The sequence below is a fragment of the Talpa occidentalis genome, unplaced genomic scaffold (genome assembly GCF_014898055.3).
Source record: "Talpa occidentalis isolate TD23 unplaced genomic scaffold, MPIMG_talOcc4v2.1 talOcc4.11, whole genome shotgun sequence".
Classification (NCBI taxonomy): Eukaryota; Metazoa; Chordata; class Mammalia; order Eulipotyphla; family Talpidae; genus Talpa; species Talpa occidentalis.
Window position 1 is genome coordinate 1,022,889 of NW_023601104.1, and position 25,277 is coordinate 1,048,165.

The 25,277-nt window shown below is 38.3% G+C and overlaps 1 protein-coding gene across 2 annotated transcripts in view; it reads right to left on the reverse strand.

The window, feature by feature from the left end:
• SCAPER (S-phase cyclin A associated protein in the ER) overlaps positions 1 to 25,277 on the reverse strand; it is a 196,622-nt gene that overhangs the window by 156,049 nt on the left and 15,296 nt on the right. For both annotated transcript variants that reach the window (XM_054699971.1, XM_054699972.1), the window contains exon 3: positions 652 to 769. In XM_054699971.1, coding sequence (XP_054555946.1) covers positions 652 to 769 — 118 coding nt within the window. The remainder of the gene's footprint in view (positions 1 to 651; positions 770 to 25,277) is intronic.

A 25,277-nucleotide genomic window follows, 5' to 3' on the forward strand; every position in this document is an offset into this window, starting at 1 on the left:
TATGCATAAATAAATCTTTTTTAAAAAATACATAATTGAATGTAAGCACAAAAAGACACCATGCACATCTAGTGTAAAGAATATACTATAATCTTCATCTCTGGAAATTGTCAAAGTGAGCGCTCTTTGGCACAAGAGCCCTATTGAGTCTCTTGTTTCTGTATCCCTTTCCAACCTTCTAAGATCGCCAGGATCCAAGTAGGGCTCACACTGCTCTTAGCCATTAAGGTGAAGGGACTGAGGAAAAAAAGATCATTTTTCCAGTTCAAATAATAAAAATGAAAACTAAAGAAATACATTTACCTTTCATTTTAAAAATCAATAAAGTCTATCTTACGGTAAATAATTTTTATAACATTTTTATGAGAATAATTCAATAAAAGAAAAATTCTAAATCTTCTATAACTTAAAAGAAAACTAATCAGTAAAAACAATCCCAATTTCATTCCTATGTGAAAGAATAAAACTAGCAATAACACTTTCATAAAAACATACACATATTAGAAAAGACAAAAAAGCAATAAAAATATTTCTTAATACACACTAATTTGCACATGAGTTCTATTTGCACATAATTTTCAGTTTATCTACTGTTCAGGACTAATATGCTCTTGTAATTTAGAAAAAAGAAACTAATTTTTTTATACACACCATCATCGTCTTTGCTTTCTAGTGGAACACTCCAGGCTATAAGGTTTCTTGCTGTTCGACCTTCCTCTGCAACTATTCTCCTTACTTTGTCATGACTATTGGATCTCTGGAATGAAGCCTATGTACAGAAAAGAGAGTATTTATTACATTATAGATTAGTCAATATATGGACTATATTTTGGCAGATAAATTCAGTATTTGTCACATTTTCTCAGATAGGAAACAAACTAATTTGGAGTCAGAACACTGGCTAAGCAGAGAGAGCATAACACACACATCTTAAGTTCGATAAAAACTAAATTTTGTTACTTAAACTATTTCCAGAATAAATGCAATATAAGGTTCTTATATGTCCTAAAGAGCGCACACCTTGCTGTTTACCCATTTCACATATCAATAGGCCAAAGATCAAAGTGTGGAAGAGCCCAGTTTTTATAAACATGCTACATATTTCCCCTGAAAGTTCACTACTACATAAAATATTTTAGAGAATTTTTCTGCCAAAGGTAATGCTAAAGTAAATTTCCACTGCATATTTTTATTTCTAAGTTACTGGGATCTAAGCAATTTCTGCAACTGACATATTTAGATGGCAAATTTTAACACTCAAACTATTGCACATTAGTTTCAATTCAAATGGGTGAATCAAACATATAAGAGCAAAATATGAGTTACGAATATGAAAGCAAGTCTCCAAAGTCGTCCCCGTTCCCCTTATAAATCTCAACTGCTGGTGTTCATGACTTTGGTGGTCATCTTCCTTTGTATCTGGCTCTTTAACTTGCTTTTTAACCAGTTGGATGAGGTGGAAGCGACAATGTACAACTTCTAAGACTAGGTCACAAGAAGTTTTGGATTCTCTTCTGGATCCTCACTCTTGAAACCCAGTTGTCATGCCATTAGATGCCCAAGCAACCAGTAGACTAGGTGAAGGAAACACTCTGGTTGGTAATATACTGGCAAACACCCAGTTGACAGATAGCATCCACTGTGCCATCATGGATGTCCCAGCCCATCAAGTGCTTAGATAACTGGGGCCACCCCAAACCTCAGTCAGAAAAGAAACACACAGTAACAGACCAAAGATACGTGAGAGATAATGGGAACCATATGGACACATCACAGTTTATGTCTGTGTCTCTCTGTACAGAGATACTCAAAACTATGAGTTTATACTGACATCTCTGATTTCAGTCCTATACCTCAAATTCATTTTAACCTCCCTCCTTTCTTTATAATTGTTTTTTCCAAAAGTAAAAAACTCACGTCATTATCTAAACTACATTTACCTATATGCTTGATTCTAACATACAGAATGTTTTCAGAATTGCTATCACGTCTCTGTGAGAAACACATTAACAATATTACAGCATTTCTGTACAATTCTTGTCTTGCCTTACAGTATCCAGTCAAGTATCAGATTCTGTTTTCCAAGATTAGGTAGTTACCCCTTTTAGTGTGGTGACATTATTCACAAGTAAATTATTACTTTTTCTATGCCATTATGGGTTCTCCTCACCTATTTGTTGATTTTAATTGCTGTTTATTTGGGAAGTATGTGACAGAAAAGTAACATTATTCTCAAACAAAAGGCATTTATTAATAAATCGTATGAAGAAAAAAATCACTAGACTCTAGGCCAGGGGTAAGAAAACTTCTGCAAATGGCCAAATAATATATTTTTTTTTATTTTAGGCATGGCAGGTCATATGATCTTTGTGGCATCTATTCCAATGTGCCATTTTGTGTAAAAGCAGACAAGCAATACATTAACAAATGCGAATGATTGTGTGGTGAAAAAAACAATGAAATAGACATACTTTTCATTTTAAAATAAATTAAAATCACACAAAAACTTACAAATTAGCACAAAGAATCCCCAAAATACCCTCACATATTTTTTCTAAAACATTTGAGAATAAACTGCAGTGATGATACTCCTTGCCCATAAATACCCTAGGATCCTCTCCTATATAACTATACTACAATTATCAAAGTCAGGCATTATCAATGATACAAATTATCTAAATTACAGAGGAATTAAATTTCACCAACATCCCCCTAATCTCTTTGACATTACAAAATAACAAAAAGGGGTTAAAGCACCACAATACCAAGCAACCCGCAGCCTCTGCAGCATGAGTTCCATCCCTGGCCAGGGAGGTGACCCACATGGCGCAGCAGACCTCTCCTGACTCCCAACTACTCCCCTCAGCAGTGTATCTCAGTCCATCCACCTGTTCTGTTCCCCACTCTGTCTCTGGTGAATCCTCTCACCCCCCACGTCTCTGGCCTGTGCCCCAGTTCTTGTATGCATAAATAAATCTTTAAAAAAAAAAATAATAACAAATAAGCTCAATTCCTCCAGAAGCGCCACAAATTCCAAATAGGATGGATAAATGCAAAGAAAACTACATCTAAGCACAGAAAACTTATAACCTGATAGAAAAAATCTTAAAAGTACAGAGGAAGAAAAAAACTCACTTTAAAGAAGCAATAATAAGACTGATATTTTTGTACTGTCTGAGAAGTAAACATTTACAATATATTAACGAATCATTTGCCATAATAGTTGGTCAAAATCCTGACCAAATCTCTTGAGTTCAAGAGAATGGCGAATAGGAAAATGGAGATATTGAATACAAAAATTATTTTCTGAATTTTGAGATAAAGGAGACTATAGAAAGGAAAAAGTGGAAAGAGTACATTTTTAAGATGGGTGCAACTATTAACTTTTACACTGATGGGAATGATCCAGCAGAAAGAAAAACTGCATTATGAAGAGAAAGAGGAAATAACCACAGGAGTTAAATGTTGGGTTTTAGTATATACAAATGACTGTACTGCCCAAACTATTAGAAAAATAGACTGTTCTCGCCTACCCTAATAATCTGTGCTATAAGGTTAACGCAAATTTTCCTCTCCAGAACTTAACTTTTTACATCTTCCAAATAAATACCTCATTCCCTGACTTAACTGTGGCTATCCAAATAGATCTATTTACCTGACTCTCATGTTTTTACCGGCCCTCACTAGTTCATGACCACTGTCCCAGTTCCATCCTGTGAAAAATTCTTGAATCATCTCTCTTCTATTCCTGTAATTTTCAGTCAATGAAATACCATCAAATCTCCTCTGGCTTAAACACACCTTCCAATGATTACTAGCTCTATATAAATTACACTGGCATTTGTCATTAGCTTACCTAAGCATCATTTGCTTATTTGTTTTGACTTCTTGGGCTCTACCCTTAAGACACTCTACTCAATCAGAGGTAGTTGCAGGTGTTATAGTTAACATTTTAATTCATTTTGGATTTTTCCCCATGGAATTGAGAGATCCAACTTCATTCTTTTACCTGTGATCATCCATTTTTCCCAGCATCATTTGTTAGAAAGACTTTCCTTTCTCCACTGAATGGCCGTGGCTCTATCATCATAAGTAAGCATTGATAAATGCATTAATTTATATGTGAGCATCTGTTCCATTGAAAGGTGTGTCTATTTTTATGTCAATACCATATTATGTTAATTGCTATTGGTTTCCAATATAAAGTCAAAGAATATGATGACTCATTCTTCTCCAGGCTGCTTTAACTATTTGGTTGTGGTCTGTTATGGTTCCATATCAATTTTTCTATTATTCTATTTCCTGGAAGAATCTTACTGGACTTTTAATAGGGATTGTGTGAAACATATACCCAATATATCACTTTTGTTAGAAAAGTCATTTTGACTATATTGATTCTTCCCATCCATGAGCATGGAATGTCTTTCCATTTCTTTATGTCTTGTTCTATATCCTTTAGTACAGTTTTGTTATTTTATAAATACTTCACCTTCTTAGGTTAACTCCCAGGTACTTCATTGTGTTTAATGTGACAGTGAATCAAATTTTAACTTATTTTTCTTCTCACTCATTATTTATATATTAAAAAGCAACAGAGTTTTGTATGTTGAATTTTGTAACCTGTCATTTTGCTGTATTAGTATATCTGACAGCTTTTTAGTTAAAATCTTTAGAGACATATATATATATATATATATATATATATTTGTACCATATCGTCTACAAATAATGAGTTTCACATCTTCTTTTACAATCTGATTTTTTTTATTTGTTGCCTGATTGCTATAGCTAAAGCCTCTAATACAAACTTAATAAAACTGGTGATACTGAACATCTATGTCTCATTCCTAATCTTAAAAGTTTTCCATTTTCCACCATAAGTATTATAATTGACTATGGCACTTATTGTATTGAGATAGGTTCCTTTTATTCCCATCTCATTAAGTTTTTATCATAAAGGGCTGCTATATATTGTCAAATGCTTTCTCTGTGCCTACTGACATCATATGATTATCCTTATGTTGTTGTAATTTACTACAATGATTGACATCTTAAACCATCCTTGCATCCCCAGGATAAATCTCACTAAGTCATGATACATTATTTTGGTAATAATCATCTAATCCAATTTGCTAGTATTTTGTGTAACGTTTTCTCATCAATAGTCATAAGGGATACTGGTCTATAAGTTTTCAAGTGCTATCTTTTTCAGACTTAGTATTAAGGTAAGGTTGGTATCACAGGTATACTGGAGAACAATATACTTGGATTTTTATGAATAATTTTAGTGAGATGGCATAAACTCTTCTTCAAAGGTCTGATAAAATTCACTTGTAAAGCTCTCTAACCCAGGGCTTTTGATTTTGGGGAGATTTTGATTACTGCTCTGATTTCCATGATTGTGACTGGTTTATTCAACTTTTCTATTTCTTCCCAGTTTAGTCTCAGTAAATTGTGTTGTTCTAAAAATCTATTCCTTCAAGATTGTGAAATTTATTATCATATAGTTATTCCGGGCAATCTCATGATTTTTTTAAATTTAATTTTATTTATTTTTACATCATTTTTCATTTTTGCACAATGTATGCATTTTCATCTTAGTTATAAGCCCTACAGTATTTTTCCTCTTTCATTCTAATTTCATTTTTAATGGCTTTCTCTTATTTTGTTAGCCTAGCTAAGGGTTTATTGATTTTTATCTTCTCAAAGAAGCAATTCTTAGTCTCACTGATCTTTTGTATGGTCTCTTTTATTTCTCTTGCATTTATTACTGCTCTAATTTTTATTATTTCCTTCCTTCTCTATTTAACTTTGGGTCTTGTGTGTTACTCTATTTTAAGTTGGCTTACATATACCATTAAGTTGTTTATTTGGGATTTATCTTGCTTCCTAATGTGGACCTGTATTGCAATTATCTCCCCTCATAAAACTGGTTTTCTGTACTTAAAAAATTCTGATAACTTGTGCCCTTATTTTCATCAGCCTGAAGATATCTTTTACTTCTGCTTTTATTTCCTCTATTTCAGTAACTATTAAGCAGTATATGGTTTATTCTCCGTGTATTTAACAGCTGATTTCTAGTTTTATGGCATTATAGTCAGAAATAGTACTGAGCATGATTTTAATCTTTGTAATTATTAACAACTTACTTGTGTCCTCACATTGGGTCTATTCTTGAGAATATTCCATATGTACTTAAAAAAATGTGTATGTTGTGATCTGGGGTGGAATGTTCTAGAAATGCCTGTTCAGCCTATTTCGTCTAGCATCTTATTTAAACAACTGTTTGCTTATTCCCTGTCTTGTTGCTATGCATATGGTTGTAAATGGAGTGATAAAATCCCCAAGTATTGCTGTGCTGGTGTCAATATCTCTTTATTTCTATTTATAAGTACTTTATATATTTTGGAGCTCCATCATTTGGTGTAATTCCATTTATAAATGGAATTTCTTTTTTATGTATTATGACATTAATCATAAAGTTCACCTCTGTCACTACCTTTTATCATTGGAAATCTGTTTTATCTGATAAAAGTATAACTGTTCCTACTTTTTTATTACCATTTGCCTGTAGGATTATCTTCTAGCCTTTAACTCAACTTGTGCTTGTCTTTGGTGACAGGATGAGTTCTAAAAACAATGCAAGGTTAGACTTTATTTTGAAATTCTTTCAGTCACTCTATACCTTTCAATTGTTTAATTCGAGCTATTTATGTTTAAGGTGATGACTGGGACGTAAGTGTTTATTGACATTTTGTTACCTGGTAGTTTCTTAGCTTGTCTTTTCATTTTTTTGACATCATCCTTTTATGTTTGGTTTAGGTTCCATATCCATTATCTTATGTGTAATGTCTATTAATTCTTGTTTGAGGGTTATACTGAGGTTTGTAAATGACAGTCTATATTTTTGCCCCATTCAATAGTTTGATCTCAAACTCGCTCTACTGAAATATTTTTTCTCTCCTCCTCCTCCTCCTCTATTTTGTGAAATTTAGGTCACTTACCTCTAGATTAGTTTTGGTTCTGCTTTATAACAGCCCTTCTAGTACTTCTTTAAAGTCGAGCTTGGTGTTCATATATTCTTTTCATTTGTTTTTCTGTGAAGTTCTTTACCCTTCCTTCTATTATACATTGAATGACAGTCTGGCAGGATAATGTATTCTAGGCTGAAAATATTTTTTAATATGTATATTTATACTTAACTAAGGTAATATGGGATACCCCTATCAGATACTACTACATCAGGCACCCACCACCACAGACCATTGTGCTTCCTTCCCTCTTTGTTCTTTTCTCTCCCCTGCTCCCGCCTCTCCTTGGTGCTTCAGTTCTGTAGTTAGCGATCAAGGGCTGGTTTTTCAGTTCATCTTTATCTGACTATTAATTTAGTACTCTATGTTCCACATATTAGTGACATGATCTAGTATTTATTTTTCTCCTTCTGACTTATTTTACTTAGCATTATCCTTTCAAGCACTATCCATGTTGCTGCAAATGGCATGAGTTTATCTTTTTATTTGAGTATACGTAAAATATTTCCTATCATTCCCTATTGTTTGCAAGGTTCCCACTGAGAAGTCCACAGATAACTTAATAGTTGCTTCCTTATGTATTACTCTTCTTTCTCACAATATTTTTAGTGTTCTTTTCTTAACAATAGCTTTTAACAGTTTAATTACAACATGCCTTGGAGTATCTGATTGATATTATTTTCTTTGGGATTCTTTGGGTCTCTTGGATCAGAAGATGTTATTCCTTCCCAGATTAAGGTGATCCTCAGCTATTATTTCTTTTTTTTTTTAATAATAAATTTTATTGTTATATTCCCCATACAATTGCAGCCCCCCCCATTCTGACCCTAATCCCTCCCCTCCCGCCCCCGCCCCCCTAAAAGTGTCTCTGGTTCATAGTTTTTTGTTGATTTTGATTTTCACTTTCTTAAAGTTATTCATTTTCCTGGTCCCTTATTTAAGTTTTCTAGATTCCTGTTATGAGTGAGACCATCCGGTATTTTTCTTTTTCTTTTTGGCTTATTTCGCTGAGCATGATCCCTTCCAGCACCATCCATGTTGCTGCAAATTGCATGTGTTTATCTTTTTTGAATGCTGAGTAATATTCCATGGTGTATATGTACCACATCTTCTTGATCCAGTCATCTATTTTTGGGCATTTGGGTTGTTTCCAAAGCTTAGCTATTGTAAACAGTGCTGCTGTAAACATAGGGGTGCAGGTGCTCTTTGGAATTGATGTTTCTGTGTCTTTTGGGTAAATACCTAGGAGTGGAATTACTGGATCATATGGAAGTTCTATGTTTAGTAGGTCCAGAAATCTCCACACAGCTCTCCATAGTGGTTGGACCAGTTTGCACTCCAACCAACAGTGCAGAAGAGTTCCTTTTTCTCCACACCGTCGCCAACATTTGTTGTTGCTAGTTTTTTTAATATGTGCCATTCTCACTGGTGTAAGATGGTATCTCATGGTAGTTTTGATTTGCATTTCCCTGATGACAAGTGATGTTGAACATTTTTTCATATGCCTGTTGGCCATTTGCATTTCCTCTTCAGAGAAGTTTCTTTTTAGCTCTTCTGCCCATTTTTTGACTGGATTATTTTCTTTGTTGTTGTTGAGTCTCCTCAGCTCTTTGCAGATTTTTGTGATCAGTTCTTTATCATTAGTGTTGGGTGCAAAAATGTTCTCCCAGTTGGTGGGGTTTCTCTTTGTTTTTGTTATTGTCTCTTTTGCTGTGCAGAAGCTCTTTAATTTGATGTAGTCCCAGCTGTTTATCTTTGCCTTCACTATCACTGCTTTGGGTGATGTGTCTGTAAAGATGTCTTTGATGTGCAAATCACGTAGTGTTTCGCCTATATTTCCTTCTATATATTTTATGGTTTCAGGTCTTATGTCTAGTTCTTTAATCCATTTTGAGTTGATTTTTGTGTATGGTGTGAGGTAGTGGTCAAGCTTCATTCTTTTGCATGTAGCGACCCAGTTTTCCCAGCACCATTTATTGAACAAACTTTCTTTGCTCCAATGCATAGTCTTTGCTCCTTTGTCAAAGATTAGTTGACCATAAATCTGTGGGTTTATTTCTGGATTTTCTATTCGATTCCATTGGTCTGTATGTCTGTTCTTGTTCCAATACCATGCAGTTTTGATGATTATGGCTTTGTAGTAGAGTTTGAAGTCTGGGAGTGTGATGCCTCCATTCCCTTCTTTTTTTTTCAGGAGAGCTTTGGCTATTCGGGGTTTTTTGTGATTCCATATGAATTTCATCAATAATTGTTCTATTTCTTTGAAGAATGACATTGAAATTTTGATTGGAATAGCACTGAATCTGTAGATTGCTTTTGGAAGGATGGCCATTTTAATAATGTTTATTCTTCCAATCCATGAGCAGGGGATTTCTTTCCATTTCTTTGTGTCTTCTTCTATTTCTTTTAACAGTGTTTTATAGTTTTCTTTGTATAGGTCCTTTACCTCTTTTGTTAGATTTATTCCCAAATATTTGATTTTTTTTGTTTCAATAAAAAAAGGGATAGTTTTTTTGATTTCTTCTTCTTCAGATTTATTGTTTGTGTATAGGAAGGCTACTGACTTTTGCGTGTTGATTTTGTATCCTGCCACTTTACTGAACTGACTGATGAGTTGAATTAGTTTTTCTGTGGAGTTTTTGGGGTTCTCTATGTATAATATCATATCATCTGCAAATAGTGATAGTTTGACTTCTTCTTTTCCTATTTGGATTCCTTGGATGTCTTTCTCTTGTCTTATTGCTCTGGCTAGGACTTCCAGTATTATATTGAAAAGCAGTGGTGAGAGTGGGCATCCTTGTCTTGTTCCAGATCTTAATGGAATTGCTCTCAGCTTTTCACCATTGAGAATGATACTGGCTGTTGGCTTGTCATAGATGGCCTTTATGATGTTGAGGTTTGTTCCTTGTATCCCAAGAATTTCAAGGGCTTTTATCATGAATGGGTGTTGCACTCTGTCGAAAGCTTTCTCAGCATCTATTGATATTATCATACGGTTTTTATATTTCTTTTTGTTGATGTGTTGGATAACGTTGATTGATTTTCGGATGTTAAACCATCCTTGTGTCCCTGGAATGAATCCTACTTGGTCGTGGTGAATTATCTTATGGATACATTGTTGGATTCTGATAGCTAAAATTTTATTGAGGATTTTTGCATCAGTGTTCATTAGGGAGATTGGCCTGTAGTTTTCCTTTTTTTGTTGTCCTTGTTCGGTTTTGGTATTAGTGTAATGTTGGCTTCATAGAACGTGTTTGGTATTGTCCCTTCCTTCTCAATTTTTTGGAAGAGTTTGTGAAGGATAGGCACTAATTCGTCTCTGAATGTTTGGTAGAATTCATTTGTAAATCCATCAGGTCCTGGGCTTTTGTTTTTGGGGAGGTTTTTGATTACCATTTCAATTTCGCTGCTTGTCATTGGTCTGTTTAGGTGTTCTATTTCTTCTTTATCTAGCTTTGGGTGATTGTAGAGTTGTAGGAATTTGTCCATCTCCTCTAGATTGTTAAACTTGTTTCCATATAACTGTTCATAGTAGTTACTGATTATTCTTTTGATTTCTGCTGTGTCCGTTGTGATTTCTCCTCTTTCATTTGTGATCCTGTTTATTTGTGCTTTCTCCCTTTTTTCCTTTGTGAGCCTGGCTAGGGGTTTGTCTATTTTATTGATTTTTTCAAAGAACCTGCTCTTGGTTTCACTGATCTTTTGGATTGTTTTTTTAGTTTCAATTTCATTTATTTCTGCTTTGGTTTTTATTATTTCTTTTCTTCTACTGGTTTTGGGGTTTTTTTGTTGTTGTTTTTCTAGATCTTTCAGCTTCGAGATTAGGTTGTTTCTTTGAGTTCTTTCTTGTTTCTTGATGTGAGCTTCTATTGCTATATATTTTCCTCTTATTACTGCTTTTGCTGCATCCCATACATTTAGGATATTGGTGTCCTCCTTGTCGTTCAATTCAAAAAATTTTTTAATTTCTTCTTTGATCTCCTCATTAGTCCAGTGGTCTTCCAGTAGTGTGGTTTTTAATCTCCATGAGGTAGGAAAGTTCCTTGCCTTCTTTTTATGGTTTATTTCTAGTTTGATGCCTTCATGGTCAGAAAAGATGGTTGATATGATTTCAATCTTGGTGTATCTGTTGATGTTTGTCTTGTGCCCCAGTATGTGATCGATCCTGGAGAATGATCCGTGTGCGCTTGAGAAATATGTGTACTCCGTTTTTTGGGGGGTTAGTGTTCTATAGATGTCTGTTAAGCCCAATTGCTCTAGGTCCTTATTTAGAGCTTTGGTTTCTTTACTTATTTTTTGTCTTGTTGATCTATCCATTGTTGATAGTGGTGTGTTGAAGTCTCCCACTACATATGTGTTTTCTCTGATGTCTGTTTTCAGAGAGGACAACAGTTGTCTGATATATTTTGGTGCTCCTTCGTTTGGTGAGTATATGTTAATGAGTGTTATTTCTTCTTGAAGTATTGTCCCCTTGATCATAATGTAGTGACCATTGGGGTCTCTTTTTATCTTTTTGAGTTTGAAATCTGTTTTATCTGATATAAGTATAGCTGTTCCTGCTTTCTTTTTTGGTCCATTTGCTTGTAGGATTGTTTCCATCCATCTTTAACTTTGAGCCTATTTTTATCTTTTGTAGCTAAATGTGTTTCCTGGAGACAGCAAAAGGTTGGGTTTTGTTTCTTAATCCAGGCTGCAACTCTGTGTCTTTTTATTGAAGAGTTTAGTCCATTTACATTTAGAGTTAATATTGATATGTTAGCATCTGTATTTGCCATTGTGTTTGTCTTTCCTTTGATTTTATTTATTTATTCTTTTAATAACCTTTTTTTTTTTTTTTTGGCCTTCTTTCATTGTTATTCATCCCTCTGAGGTTCTGGCTTTAGGACTCCTTGTAGTATTTTTTGGAGTGGGGGTTTAGTTGTAATGAAATTCCGGAGTTTCTGTTTGTCTGAGAAGGTCCATATTCTTTCTTCAAAGAGGAAGGAGAGCTTTGCGGGATAGAGTATTCTTGGTTGGCATCTGTTTTCTTGGAGTCTGTTGACTATGTCCCTCCACTCTCTCCTTGCCCGTAGTGTTTCTTCGGAGAAGTCTGATGTCAGCCTGATTGGCTTTCCTTTGAATGTTACCTGTTTCTTCCCTCTTGCCAGCTTCATTATTTTTTCCTTGTCCTGGATTCTTGGGAACTTTACTATTATGTGTCTTGCTGTATTTTTCCTTTCGTCGTGGAAGTTTGGTGTTCTTCTTGCTTCTTGTATATCAATTTTCAGCTCCTTCACATTTGAGAAGTTCTCTTCAATTATCTCTTTGAATATTTTCTCTGTTCCTACTTCTCTCTCTCTCTCCTTCTTCTGGTTCCTATAACTCTTATATTTCCTTTCCTCATGGAGTCAGATAGTTCCCAAAGTCTTTCTTCGTTCTTTATCCTTCGTACTTCTCTTTCCTTTTCTGTTTTGGTTCTTTTTATTTCTGTGTCTTCAAGAGAACTTATTCGTTCTTCCATTTCATCTATTCTGCTTTCATTGCTTTTCCCAGAATTCTTTAGTTCTTCCATTAATTCTTTGATCTCCTGCATTTCCTTTACTTCCCTCTTTAGGGACTCAATTTCATTCTTCTGATCGTTGATTATTTTTCCCTTATCATTGTTTTCCTTTATGACTTCTGTCAGTTTTTTAATCACAGCAATTTTAAATTCTCTTTCTGGAAGGCTCAGAAGTTCTTCCAAGTTACTGTCGTTGCAATCTGGGGGCTGGTTTTCTTTTTGTGGTGTGCTTTTTCCCTGGGGAGTTGCTAGGTTGCGTGTGGTTCTTCTCCTCCCTACTGTCTGTTTTCTAATTTGCCGTATGCGTTGGGACACTGTGTAGTTGGGACTGGCCGGCATCTTGGGTGAGCTTCTCTGCTCCCCTCTGGTTCCTCCAGGAGTCATCTGTCAGTTTCAAGCAGTTTTTACTGGAGAAAGGTCCCTGTTCTAAAATGCCGATGTGGGGACACACTCCCCTGTGCGCCTGGTCTGCCCCGGCGGAGGGTTCCTGCTCCACCTCTGGGCTTAGACTGCAGGCCAGAGGGGGTCTGGCGTGGGCGAACTTCCCCCGCTCACCTCTGGCTCCTGAGGAAGCCTTCTGTAGGTAGTCTTTAATGAAAAAATGTCCCTGTTCTAAAATGGTGATGTGGGACACACTCCCTGCGCGTCCAGTCTCAGGCACACTCTTCTGCGCGCCTGGTCTGCCCCGGCTGTGGGTGCTCGCTCCCCCTGTGGGCTCAGACTACTGGTCGGAAGGGACCCAGCGTGGGCTAACTCCCCAGCTGGCCACTAGCTCCTTCAGGAGCCTCTGCTGGTTTCAAGTCCCTAGGTGGTGCCAGAGATCTCTCCTAGAGCCCTTGGGGAGCTGATTATCCACCCCGTAGGACAGGGAACAGAGCGGGGATGGTAGGGTACACCTCAACGGCTTTGGGGTGCTGTGTCTGCCTTGTGCCCCACCGTCGTGGGGAACCCACGCCCCTAATTTCGTGCCCTGAGTCTCAGTTCCAAAGCCCTCAGTTCCAGGACGCTGGCTGTAGCCCAGTTCAGTGGCGCGGGAATGGCGCCTTTTGAATCCCGCTCCCGTGCCTGGGCGCCTGGTTCCTGCTCACTCAGTGAGGGCCTCCGCGCGTCTCCCCGCAAGCCTAGGTCGCAGGCGCGGGGACCTGGGCAGTTGCGATCCGATCCGGATCCGCGTTTGCTTTTCAACCGCACTGCTTTTTCAACCGCTCTGCTTTTCCGTGTGATCCAGTTTCCGCTCCGCGCGCCTTTCCGCGCAATCCGGATCCCGATCCACGTCTGCTTTTCCAGCGCGCCAAAGCGCAAGCTTACCGGGCGGCCGGGGCTGTGTGCTGGTCCTGGTCTCCTCCCCGGGGGCGGGGTCTCTCTTCAATGGCGCCTGGAGCTCACCTCCGTGGCGAATCCTGCAGAATTCTCCTCAGCTCCCGTTCACGGGGTGTGGTGGCTGCAATAGTTACTTTCCACTCCCAGTCCCGCTTGCTGCGTAGTTTGTTCTTGTTGGCCGTTTTGGTTTGTTGTTTTCCTCCTCTCTGCGGTCGGAGAGTGCAGACTCTGTGGGCGGGGGAGGGGAGCAGGGTTCTGCGCTTTCCTCCCTTCTGGTCCTCTTTTATGGCAACTTTCTTCTTCCTCAGCTATTATTTCTTTAAATAAATTTTCTTTGCCTTCTTTTTTTAATTTTCTTGGATTTCCATGATATTTCTCTTTAAATTACCCCAAAGAGGTCTTACATTGTTTTTATTCTTTTTTCTCTTTGTTATTCTGTGTGTTCTCCCCAACTATAAATTCAAATTCACTGATTCTATCCATTACTTGCATTTGTCTACTACTAAGACTATAGTATTTTTTAATTTAGTCACAATATTTTCAATCCATTAATTCTATGCTACAAAATTTATTTGTAGCAAGCTCACTTGTCTGCTATCTTTACTGTATTCCTAATTTTGATCAGCCCTTTCTATTCTTAATTTGAGAAGCATGTTCTAACTGTTATCTTAAACTCCTCAATGGGCAGATTTCAGTTCTGCTGGACTCAGACTTTTCTCTGAATCTAATTGCTCCAGCATTTATGGTATATTTTTCTATTTATTCTTATTTTTTATGGGTGATAATAAGGAGTGCCCCTTTTTTGTTGTGCTAAGAGTTAGGCTTCATATCCTGCTTACAAGTAGCTGGGTATAATCTCAAGTTTTTTACCCAGGATCTTTAGGCATATTACAGGCCAAGGCATCTGTACCAGTTCTGATGACTGGGGCACTAGTGTCACTGGGGGAAGTAGTTAGGAACTGGGGCAGTAAAGCACCAAAAAGTCACCTCCACTGAGCACTAAGAGTTCAAGCTTCCTAAAGTGATGCAGGTACTGGAATTAGATGGTAGGGATCCACAGTGATCCCTTCCTCTAGGTCAACTCCTCATCCAGTATGCCTCAAATAATCTCATACCAGCCTCAACCTCTAAGGTATGGTTTAGCAAAAGATAGAGCACCTGGACAGGATTATAGTTAAGATAGGATCATAAAGCAGAATATGTTTCCTGCCTTGCAGTGGGGACATCTGTTGTTAAGAAATTGTATGGGGAATATAACCAAAATGAAAACGCATACATTGTGCAAAAATGATGTAAGAATTATATAAAATAAATTATTAAAAACAACAGAAAGATTTAGGTGCTCTGAACTCTAGTTAATGACAGTATACCAGGGTTTTGGCCCTGGCTGGTGGTAAGGCAGGTGTTTTGCATAACAGAGCCACAGGCTACAAGTATAGCTCCTTCAGTAAGATGACACAGGTGATCCCATCTAGTCCTCCCCACCAGTTCTGGTTCTAAGCATGCTCAATGAGGAGTCACAGGCTCAAGTTGACAATCACCATTCTGCATCCTTTTTCCTATAGGTCTCTAGTGGGATACCCTCCATCCTGTATACCTTCTTTGCACTCTCTTCTCCAGCATAGTTCCTAGCTTTAAAGTCTCCAATGTGAGTGAGTCCTTCAGTTAACAAGAGCAGAGAATCTACAAAGAGCAGCCACCGTGCCCTCTCATGGATTGTACGGCTCCCATATCATTCCAAATACAGTTTAACTACAGTTAAACTATCCCCCTGTACTGTGCCATCACTACTGATGCATACAGTAGTCATCCATTCATCATTTAGAGGTCATTTTGTTTAGGTGAAATTTGATTGTAAACACATGGAGGAATCGAGCACAGGACCTTCATTCAGCCAGTACTGTGCCAGACTATGAATTGTTTTAACCAAGAAGTATCACTATTCCTTTCAGGTTAGATGAAAAAATTTAAATAAGTAGCCAACTTTTCAGTTCTTTTTTCAGATAATTCCTCTTATGAAATCTTAGCAAAATTTATAGGGAGACATATCAATATAGAGATATATAAAAAGATATTAGAGCATAAAATTAATTATTCTATACATGATATTTTAACTTGAAATTCTTCATAAAGTAATGAGTTTCCAGAGCAAAATATAGCAATATTGTAGTAATGCTATACTAGAAAACCTTAAATCTAATAGTCCTTTCTTCTATATACATTTCAGTTCTACCATAAATTTTGCCATATTATTTCTTTCAAACTTAGCATTCAAAGAAAAGGTAAGCAGCTCATTACTTGGTTCTCACTCTTAACACAAATACTTCATATGAAAATGAAAAAACTGTATACCCATCTTACTACAATATCTCACCAAAAACATCTTTCAATTAAAAGCACAGATGTTTTCTGTGATATAAGATAAATGGACACTTCAATAACAACTGAAATTTAATTGTTTGTTTTTCTTAGAAAATGTCAGTGGCATCTTAAGTACACTAGTTTTAAACATTACAATCTAAGTTTTAGGGCTTAAAATTCAATAACATACTTTAACATACTTTAACTGTTATAGGTGCTATGTATATGTTCAAGATAATGTTTTATTTCAATGAGTTTTTCACCCAGGTTTTTTCCTTCCAGGAGACAAAAATGTACACATTTTCATCTAAAGGCAGAGAGTGCCACCTAGTGCCACAAAGAGATTTTACAGAGGTCTATTCAAATAGTAAATGATTCAGGCCTCCCTGGTGGCGCAAGGGGTTGAGCACCTCACTATGAAGCAATCCGCGGCCTCTGCACCACAAGTTCAATCCCTAACCAGCCAGGGAGAAACCACATAGTGAGGCAGACCTCTCCTGTCTCGCCCGCTGCTCCCCTCAGCAGTGTATTACAGTAGATCTGCCTGTTCTGCTCCCCTCTCTGACTCTGGTGAATCCACTCACCACCCGACACCTCCTGCCTATACCCTAGCTCTTGTATGCAAAAATAAATAAATCTTAACCAAAAAAAAAAAAAAAAAAATAGTAAATGATTCAATAAAAAGCGTAAGAAAGTTTTTATGCTCAACTTGTACACGATATAATCTAATAAAGCAAGTGTTTAGACAGTTCACCAAAGAGCACACGCATTTCTGAGACTAACTCCCAGATTAGGAAAAGAAATTTTAACTTATCTCGCTCCTGGATTCTAAAAAAGAAATCTATATAATTCTTCTTTTAGCAACTTTGCCCATAAACTTGAAATAGTGCCAAACACTTAAGTGTTTAGGCATGAAGGAATATGATCATTTCAAATATTCTCATAGCTCAGGGAGAAAGTAATATGCACATACTTATATGTGTATGCATGTATATATGTGTGTATATATATGTGTATTTATTTTTAATATGGTCTATTTTATATACAAATAGAAAACAAGAAAGACATATGATAAAGGAAAAGAAACAAAATTAGCGATTGGTAAATCTTGTGAAAGATTATGAGAATTCCTTATACTCCCAATGCAATCTTTCTTAAATATGAAATTAGAGAAAATAAAAATTACTAAAAACAATGTTAGTAAAGGAGAATACTGTCATGATCTTTGAATTCTTAATCATGACACAAAAAGTAGTAATCTTAATGAAAAACTGATAAGCTGAAGTTCACTAAAAGAACAAATTCTATTAAAAATAAACACAATTAAAAGATTGAAAAAAGCAAGTAACACAGAAGATACATGCATAAAAGTGACAAAGGCCTTGTACCTAAAGAACTCCTTAAATCAATTTAAAAAAGAACAACCCAATGAAACTTGAGTAGACACTTCACAAAAGATAAAATAATTGACCAATAGCCATAGGAAAAGATACTCAAAGGTAGTCATCAGAAAGAATAAAATTTTAAAAATAAATAACTACTGCATCTTGGTGAAGAACAAGACTATGCCACGTAACGGTGAAGATCTGGGGCACCTCTCCTCACACGCCACTGCGAGATGACTGAACCTGGACAAGCACTGTGGCAATCTGGCTTCATCTACCATGTACAGTCCAGCCCCGTGACCTCTCTAACCGCATGTTCATCATTCCTCCTGTTGCCATGCTCCACCTTCTGACTTTCATTCAGTTCTCCATGGGCACCAAGCTCCGTTCTAATCCAGGGCAGCTATACAGAATTTTCTCAATCTAGAATGTTCTATTTCATAATTCACATCTTTTGGTTTCCTCATTAGCATTCATTCCCTACATATTCCTTTCCTATAGTTCAATTTTTATTGGCATTCCTTGTGGTTCTAAAGAAGTATATTTCATCCAGTGTACGACCTTGCCTGTTCCACTCCCCTGCTATAATAAGTATTCACGGGTGATCAGTACAGAACAGACTTCAGATCTTTTCCTGAAATGTTCAAGAAAAGACTCGTTTTCCTACTGGCCATCTGTAAGTGAATATATGTGGGTTTCCAGCACCCCCTTGTTCTCGGGATATAGTCTTGGTGCCCAGAGGTGCTGCTGGTCAAACTAAAATGTAGAGTCAGGCAGAGAGCCTCTCACCAGGACATAAGTCTTTATATGAGGATATCTGCTGTAAACAGCAGGCAGACATTATGGACAGATTATTATAACCAGCTAGACCATCTTGACAGGAAGTTTAGTGTAAACAGGGAGGAGAGATAGGATGTTTTGATCAGCAGCAACAATGGAGCCCCCCAGACAACAGCCCCTATTCATGCTTCCCTAGCTTGTGCCAGTCATTTCTCCATCCCTAATACACATCTCTACCACACACATTCCTCCACGGACTTGCCCACCTTTTCTGAATCTCATACCCAATAAATGTGAGACTGGCCAGGGGAAATGGACCGCATCTCCACAGTGTAAGCCCCTCTAGGTCTCTCCCTCTCACTAGCTGGGACTTAGAATTGTCTTTCCTCTGTCCCATGCCGCTCCCAACGCTGCCGCCCTGCAAGGCAACAAATATACAGCTCCTAAATCTACTGCTAAACAATCAGGAACCATAAACAGAACAAGCCTTAAGAGAATGGCAACAGGACAGAAGACAGAGTCATAGGAAGAAAAGCAATGTAATCCTTGGTGACAGCACTGAGCCACTAGGTCAAGTTTTGGCTGAAGCCGACTATACTTGCTACTGAAAGCATCTCAACTAAGACAGTGTTCTTCTTAGCTCAACCAGAGTCTAATGGCCTTCCAGACTCTCCCCATGTCATTAGTGGACTTCCAGTTCAATCCCTCTCCCTCTGGAAAGTGAAGTACCAACTTAAAAGTTTCAATCTCAGAATAGTGTCCTCAAACCCCATATTTGGACGGGAACCCTTTGAAACCCTCTAACCAATTTATACTCCTTGGTAGCACATATCACAATTGTATTTAAATTGCATTATTACATATTTACTGTCTGTACTCCCACTAGACTGTAAGTTTCTGGAGGAATGAGTTTTACTCGTCACTCTATTGCCACTGCCTAGTAGAGTGCGCTGGACATAAACAAATAGATCGTGGAATGTAAAAACCTGGTGTGAGAAAGAAATCAAGAACAAATAATTGACATGATAAGTATATCATGAATAAAGGAACACCACCATTGGAAAATGAGATATTCAACATAAATTTTGCCCCATGAAGCATAAATTCTTTTTGGTTTTACAATTTTGGATGAAATCTTTAAATCATACTTCCCTGACTTCTAAAACAGTCTACTAAAGGAACTTCCTCCTATACTTCTGGTAATGACTCTGGGAGCCAACTTTATATAAAAATCATAACATGCCTTCAGGAATGAAAGAAGCTCAGGGGATAGCTGTAGTAAAATAAATGGAGCCAGACCAAAGTGTTTTACAGTTTTGGAGCTCTTTACAGCCTCATGATTAGGTAGACCACAAAATCTTAATTCTTCTTTATTTTCTCTTTTTACCTGTCAAGCTATCAGCTGTCAATTCTTATTTACTAGAATGGAGCAAAATGTACTATTGTTTTCTGAACAAGGAACTCAAGAATTCTAAGAGTACAGTGACACACTTTCAGTGTATGGATTATCTGTAATGGGTGATCACAGGTACATTTTACTTTCAGATTTTTGGTCACATTCCTTAGCATAACAAGTGGCAGATAAGTGGCACTTCACTATATACCTTGTCCATTACAGCTGTTTAAAAACAACAGAGTGGGATGTGGGTGGGAGAGGGGTGATCGGGCAGATGCCAGTGGAGCTAAGCAAGTACAATGAGCTGTGGTGGAGGACTGTGGGTGATTTGGTGATGGATGTACTACAGTGCACCCATCACTAAAATAAAACAACACAGAAAAGCAGGAAATGTGGTGCAAGTGTAAAAAAAAAAAAAAAAAACAGAAAAAACAAGTCTAAGACTTTGTGAAAAAATACTGGTTAGCAGAGGGAAGGGGGAGCAGTTGGGGAAAGACTGGCAAAGGCATTAGTATGGTGGTTTGGTAGAGAATGAATGCAGCATATGCACACATGGAGGAATAAAAATGCAAGCCCAGAGTTATATAGATAAGTAAACTATTGGCAGATTAAAATTATTACAAAATGAAGCTCTCCAATGATCTAGGATATATTACTAAATAGGGGGAAAAAACCAAGGTTTTGTGATAACACAATTTATAATCACAAATATATATGTGGTCTTCATTCCCATTTCTGGCACAGAGCTCCGAAAACCTTGGAATTGCCTATGTGATAAGAAGGATAAAGGTATCTTTTGTATTGTACAAGGTGACTTCTGGAAGCGACTCATGATCGGGCTAGTGCCAGTGGAGCTAATCATGTCATTAGTAGACTTTCAGTCCAATCCCCCACCCTCTGGAAAGTGAAGTGCTAGAGACTGCATCAATCACTAATGGTCAATGAGTTAATCAATCAGGCCCATGGAATGAGCCCTCCATGAAAACCCACAGGGGACTGAGAGAGCTTCCAGGTTGGTGAGCATGTGAAATGCTGGGGAGAGGGATATGTTGGGGAGAGGGGTGTTCTGGGGAGAGCAGTGTGCTGGGGAGAGTCTGGAAGCTCCATGCCCATTCTCCATACCTTGTCCAATGCATCTCTTCTATCTGGATGTTCATCTATGTCCTTCATTATCTCTCTTTAATAATAAACTATGAATCTAATAAGTAAAATGTTTCTGACTTCTGTGAACTGCTCTAGCAAATTAATCAAAACTGAGGAAGAGGTCATGGGAACCTCTGATATTATAGCCAGTCAATCAGAAGTAGCAACCAGGACTTGGGACTGGCATATGAAGTTCAAGGTGAGGTGAAGGAACCTCCAATCTATAGCTAGTCTGCCAGAAGCACAGGTAACAAACAGCCCAGGCTTGCAAAGGGTATCTGAAGTTAGGTGGGCAGGCTTGTAGGACTGAGCCCTTTATCTATGGAACCTGATGCTCTCTCTGGGTAGACAGTGTCAGAATTGAGGTGAATTGCTGGTGGGCCTCCCCTAGTGGCACGGCCAGTTGAACACTGCACTGTGAAGCGTCAAGCAGCCTCTGCAATGCCGGTTCAATCCCGGCCAGCCAGCAAGGGTCCCACATGGAGAGACAGACCACTCCTGCCTTGCCCGATGCTCTCCTCAGCAGTGTATTTCTTCAGTCTGCCTGTTCTGTTGCCTTCTCTGTCTCTGGTGAATCCTCTCACCCTCCCACGCATCTGGCCTGTTTCCCAGTTCTTATATGCATAAATAAATAAATCTTTAAAAAAAGAAAAAAAGAGAATTGTTTGCTGGTGTGTGAGGAATGTGAGGAACCCCCCGACCCTGCACTCTCCGCCCCAATAAACATCAAAATTTCATGGTCAGGACAGCAAAAAAAGAGTATTAGAAAACAGTATCTCTGGATGACTACTATAAAATAACAAAACAAGTATGGTGTGGATGTAAACCAGGTAGAGCCCTCTGCACTGTTGGGAAGAATGTAAAATGGTGCAGCTGCTATGGAAAACAGTATGAGGATTCCTCAAAAATTTGTAAAGAGAATTATCAGATAATCCAGCAATTCTATTTTGAGGGATATATCCTCAAAAATATTGAAAGCAGGGTCTCAAAGAGATATTTGGGGTAGAGGAGGGACCAGATGTTATGAAAGGAGAGTCCCTGTTTCACTCCCAGGAGGGTAATCTGAAAGTTAAACAGACTGGCACTGTCACCAAATGGTGCCATGACTTGGGGTGAAACTGGAGCATCTTTAGGACATTGGAGACAGCACAGACTGCACAGGAGACAGTGAAGAGATTCATGCTTCACTAAACAGAAAGCAAGAGAAGACAAGGACTGGATCCCGAGAAACAAGTCCTCAAACATTTTTTAAGCCCTCAGCTTCTCTGGTCTGTGTTGGTATGAGTGCAGATGAGACTCCAGTGAGAGCACTGTAAAATCATTTTAAATCATACCTATAGCCTTAATCTTCTTTCTCACCTGACTTCCACAGGAGCCTCAACTCTTGCTTCTCTGTAATCCAGCCTCCACATTGCAGCCAGAGTAGTATTTCCAAAGCAGAGACATGACTGCACCATTTCCTATCCCTGCTAGTAAGATCCCTCTACTGCATCTCTTTGCTCTTAAAATAGAGGAAGATTTTTCAGAAGAACTCCCTGCATACCACATAGGTTAACCTCTGATTCTCCAGCGTATTTTATATCATGTACCCCCCACAATACCACACCCTTGTACACCCACTATATCCTCCACTGCAGGCTTCTGGAAACACTGCCCACCATCCGGGAGGACTTATGCCATTTGTCTTTCCCTAGCTTTTACCCTTTCTTTAGGTCTCAGTTTTACTGCCACTTCCACAAGGTGTCTTCCAAGAACACCCAGGTATCACCATAGGAGTCCATGCCTTTCCTACATGGCTCTTACCATTATCGTAATTGTGCATGTGTCTATGTAGCCTATAATTTTTCAGTACCTCTGAGTTTGGGATAAAGATTTACTTTGGTTTTCACCAATACTTAGGATCATACCTGGCACACAGTAGGCACTCAACAAATATTTAACATGGGAAAAAAACAGATATTTGCACGCCCATATTTGTAACGGCATTATTCACAAAGCTAAAACATGGTAGCAACCCTGTCCATCAAGAATGGATAAGCACTTTCTTATATTCATTTTCCTGGTCCCTTATTTAAGTTTTCTAGATTCCTGCTATGGGCGGGAGGGGAAGGATTGGGGTCAGAATGGGGCGTCTGCAATTGTATGGGGGAATATAAAATAAAATTTATTATTTAAAAAAAGAATGGATAAGCAGGGCCTCCCTGGTGGCACAAGGGGTTAAGACGCAACTTATGAAGCTGTCTGCAGCCACTGCAACACGAGTTGGATCCCCAGCCAGGGAGCTACCCACATGGCGCAGCAGACCTCTCCTGACTCACCCACTGCTCCCCTCAGCAGTGTATTCTGGTCAATCTGCCTGTTCTGTTCCCCACTCTGTCTCTGGTAAATCCTCTCATCCCCCACACCTCTGGCCTGTACCCCAGTTCTTGAATGCATAAATAAATAAATCTTTAAAAAAAAACTGGATAAGCAAAATGTGGCATATACATACAGTGCAGTATTATTCAGTCATGAGTACATTATGGTAAGTAAAATAAGCCAATCATTAAATAAGACAAATGCCATTTGATTGCACTTATATGAGGTTCCTAAAGTAGTCAAAATCAGAGACAAAAATAAAACAGTGGTTGCCAGGAGCTGGGGTAAAGGAGAAAAGGAGTTATTGTTTAATAGGTACAAAATTTTAGTTATGCAAGATGAAAAGGGTTCTGAAGATGAAGGTGTTAATGGCAGCACAAGAATGTGAATAAAATACTTAATACCACTAAGTACTTCAAAATAGTTATGATGGCAAATTTTATGTGTATATTTCCACAATTTTTTACAAAAACTGGAAAAGAAAGGATTACTCACAGGTAAGAAATGGAAAGAGATGCAACTTAATACTTCTCTAAACGAATATTTTATAGTTTGACTTTTACCATGTGAATGATGTACATAATATTAAAGCAAAGTTAAATTAAAAAGAACACTGAAATTCAAAAAGCTGAGGAAAGTGGAATCATTTTCTTCTAGATATTAAGAGAAACGTCTATCAAACAAGACTTAACAAGACTCAGATCATTTAAATTAAAACAAGAAAAAAAGATCGTCAGGCAAATAAGGACGTCTAAAAGGTGCTTACTACAGGAAATTCTGAGAATATAAAAAGCAAAAGGAAAATGACCCCAAGTAATAGATACGGAATATAAAAAATTAGAAAAATTTTAATGTCTTTAAGACCAAAGAATCGGGAGTGTGGCAGTGTGGGTGGGGAGGGATGGAACAGGAAGGGAGAACACAGGTGGGGGCACTCCTGCCAGTCCTCCCAGAACCTCCACTTGCCCTGGGCCTTCCACTGTAGAAGACACCGCTTATCAAAACCCTTAAGGCCCAGAAATAACCAGTAACTGATGCAATGAACAGAGACAGAGAGGGGGGATTCGCCAACTAAACTGAGTCCAGGCCAGACAATGAGGGGATGAGAAGGAAAGAAGCCACAGTCAAAAAAAATCTGGCTTTTCTTTTTTAAGAATGACCACCCCAAACCTCCCAAAGAAGGTGTCCAGGCATACTGGGTTCCCCCATGTGTCTGCATTCCCTCTTTCTCCTGAATCTGCTGAAGAAGGTACATAGAACGCCCTGAAAATCTTGTTAGAAAAGTAAAGCATGGGGCCTCCCCTGGTGGTGCAGCAGTTGAGTGCTGGGCTGCAATGCTGCCCGCAGCCTCTGCAGCGCCAGTTCGATCCCCGGCCGCCAGCGAGGGTCCCACATGGCGCGCAGACCTCTCCTGCCGCCCGCTGCTCCCCTCAGCAGTGTATTTCATCAGTCTGCCTGCTCTGTTCCCTGCTCTGTCTCTGGTGAATTCTCTCACCCTCCTGCGCTTCTGACTGTACCCAGTGTTTGTATAAATAAATAAATAAATCTTAAAAAAAAAAAAAGCAAAGCAAAGCAAAGCAAAGCATGGGGAGGGGACCTCTCTGCTCTGGCTTTCCAGACTTTCTCCGCGTCAGTCTCCTCCCAGATTCAGAGGCTTCCCCGCCCAGTGTTCACCCTGCCTGCCAGAGTGTGGCTTCATAAGAGTCGGCTGGGCCCTGGGTAGGAAAGCAGGTCGAGCTATTGGCATGGATGATTTTTAACTTTCAAGACTAAGACTTAGAGAAGCTGGCTTCCATGTGTATTCTCATCTAGGTCCCGCAAAGGTTAGCAGCAAGTCTAGGTGGACGGAAATGGTTCCCGGGCTAGTACGTAAAGCAGTGCACTCACAGTTGTTCACTTTATCGCTGTTCTTTTTTTTTTTTTTTTTAAATCGCTGTTCTTTACAACTAAGGTGCTCTAAGAGC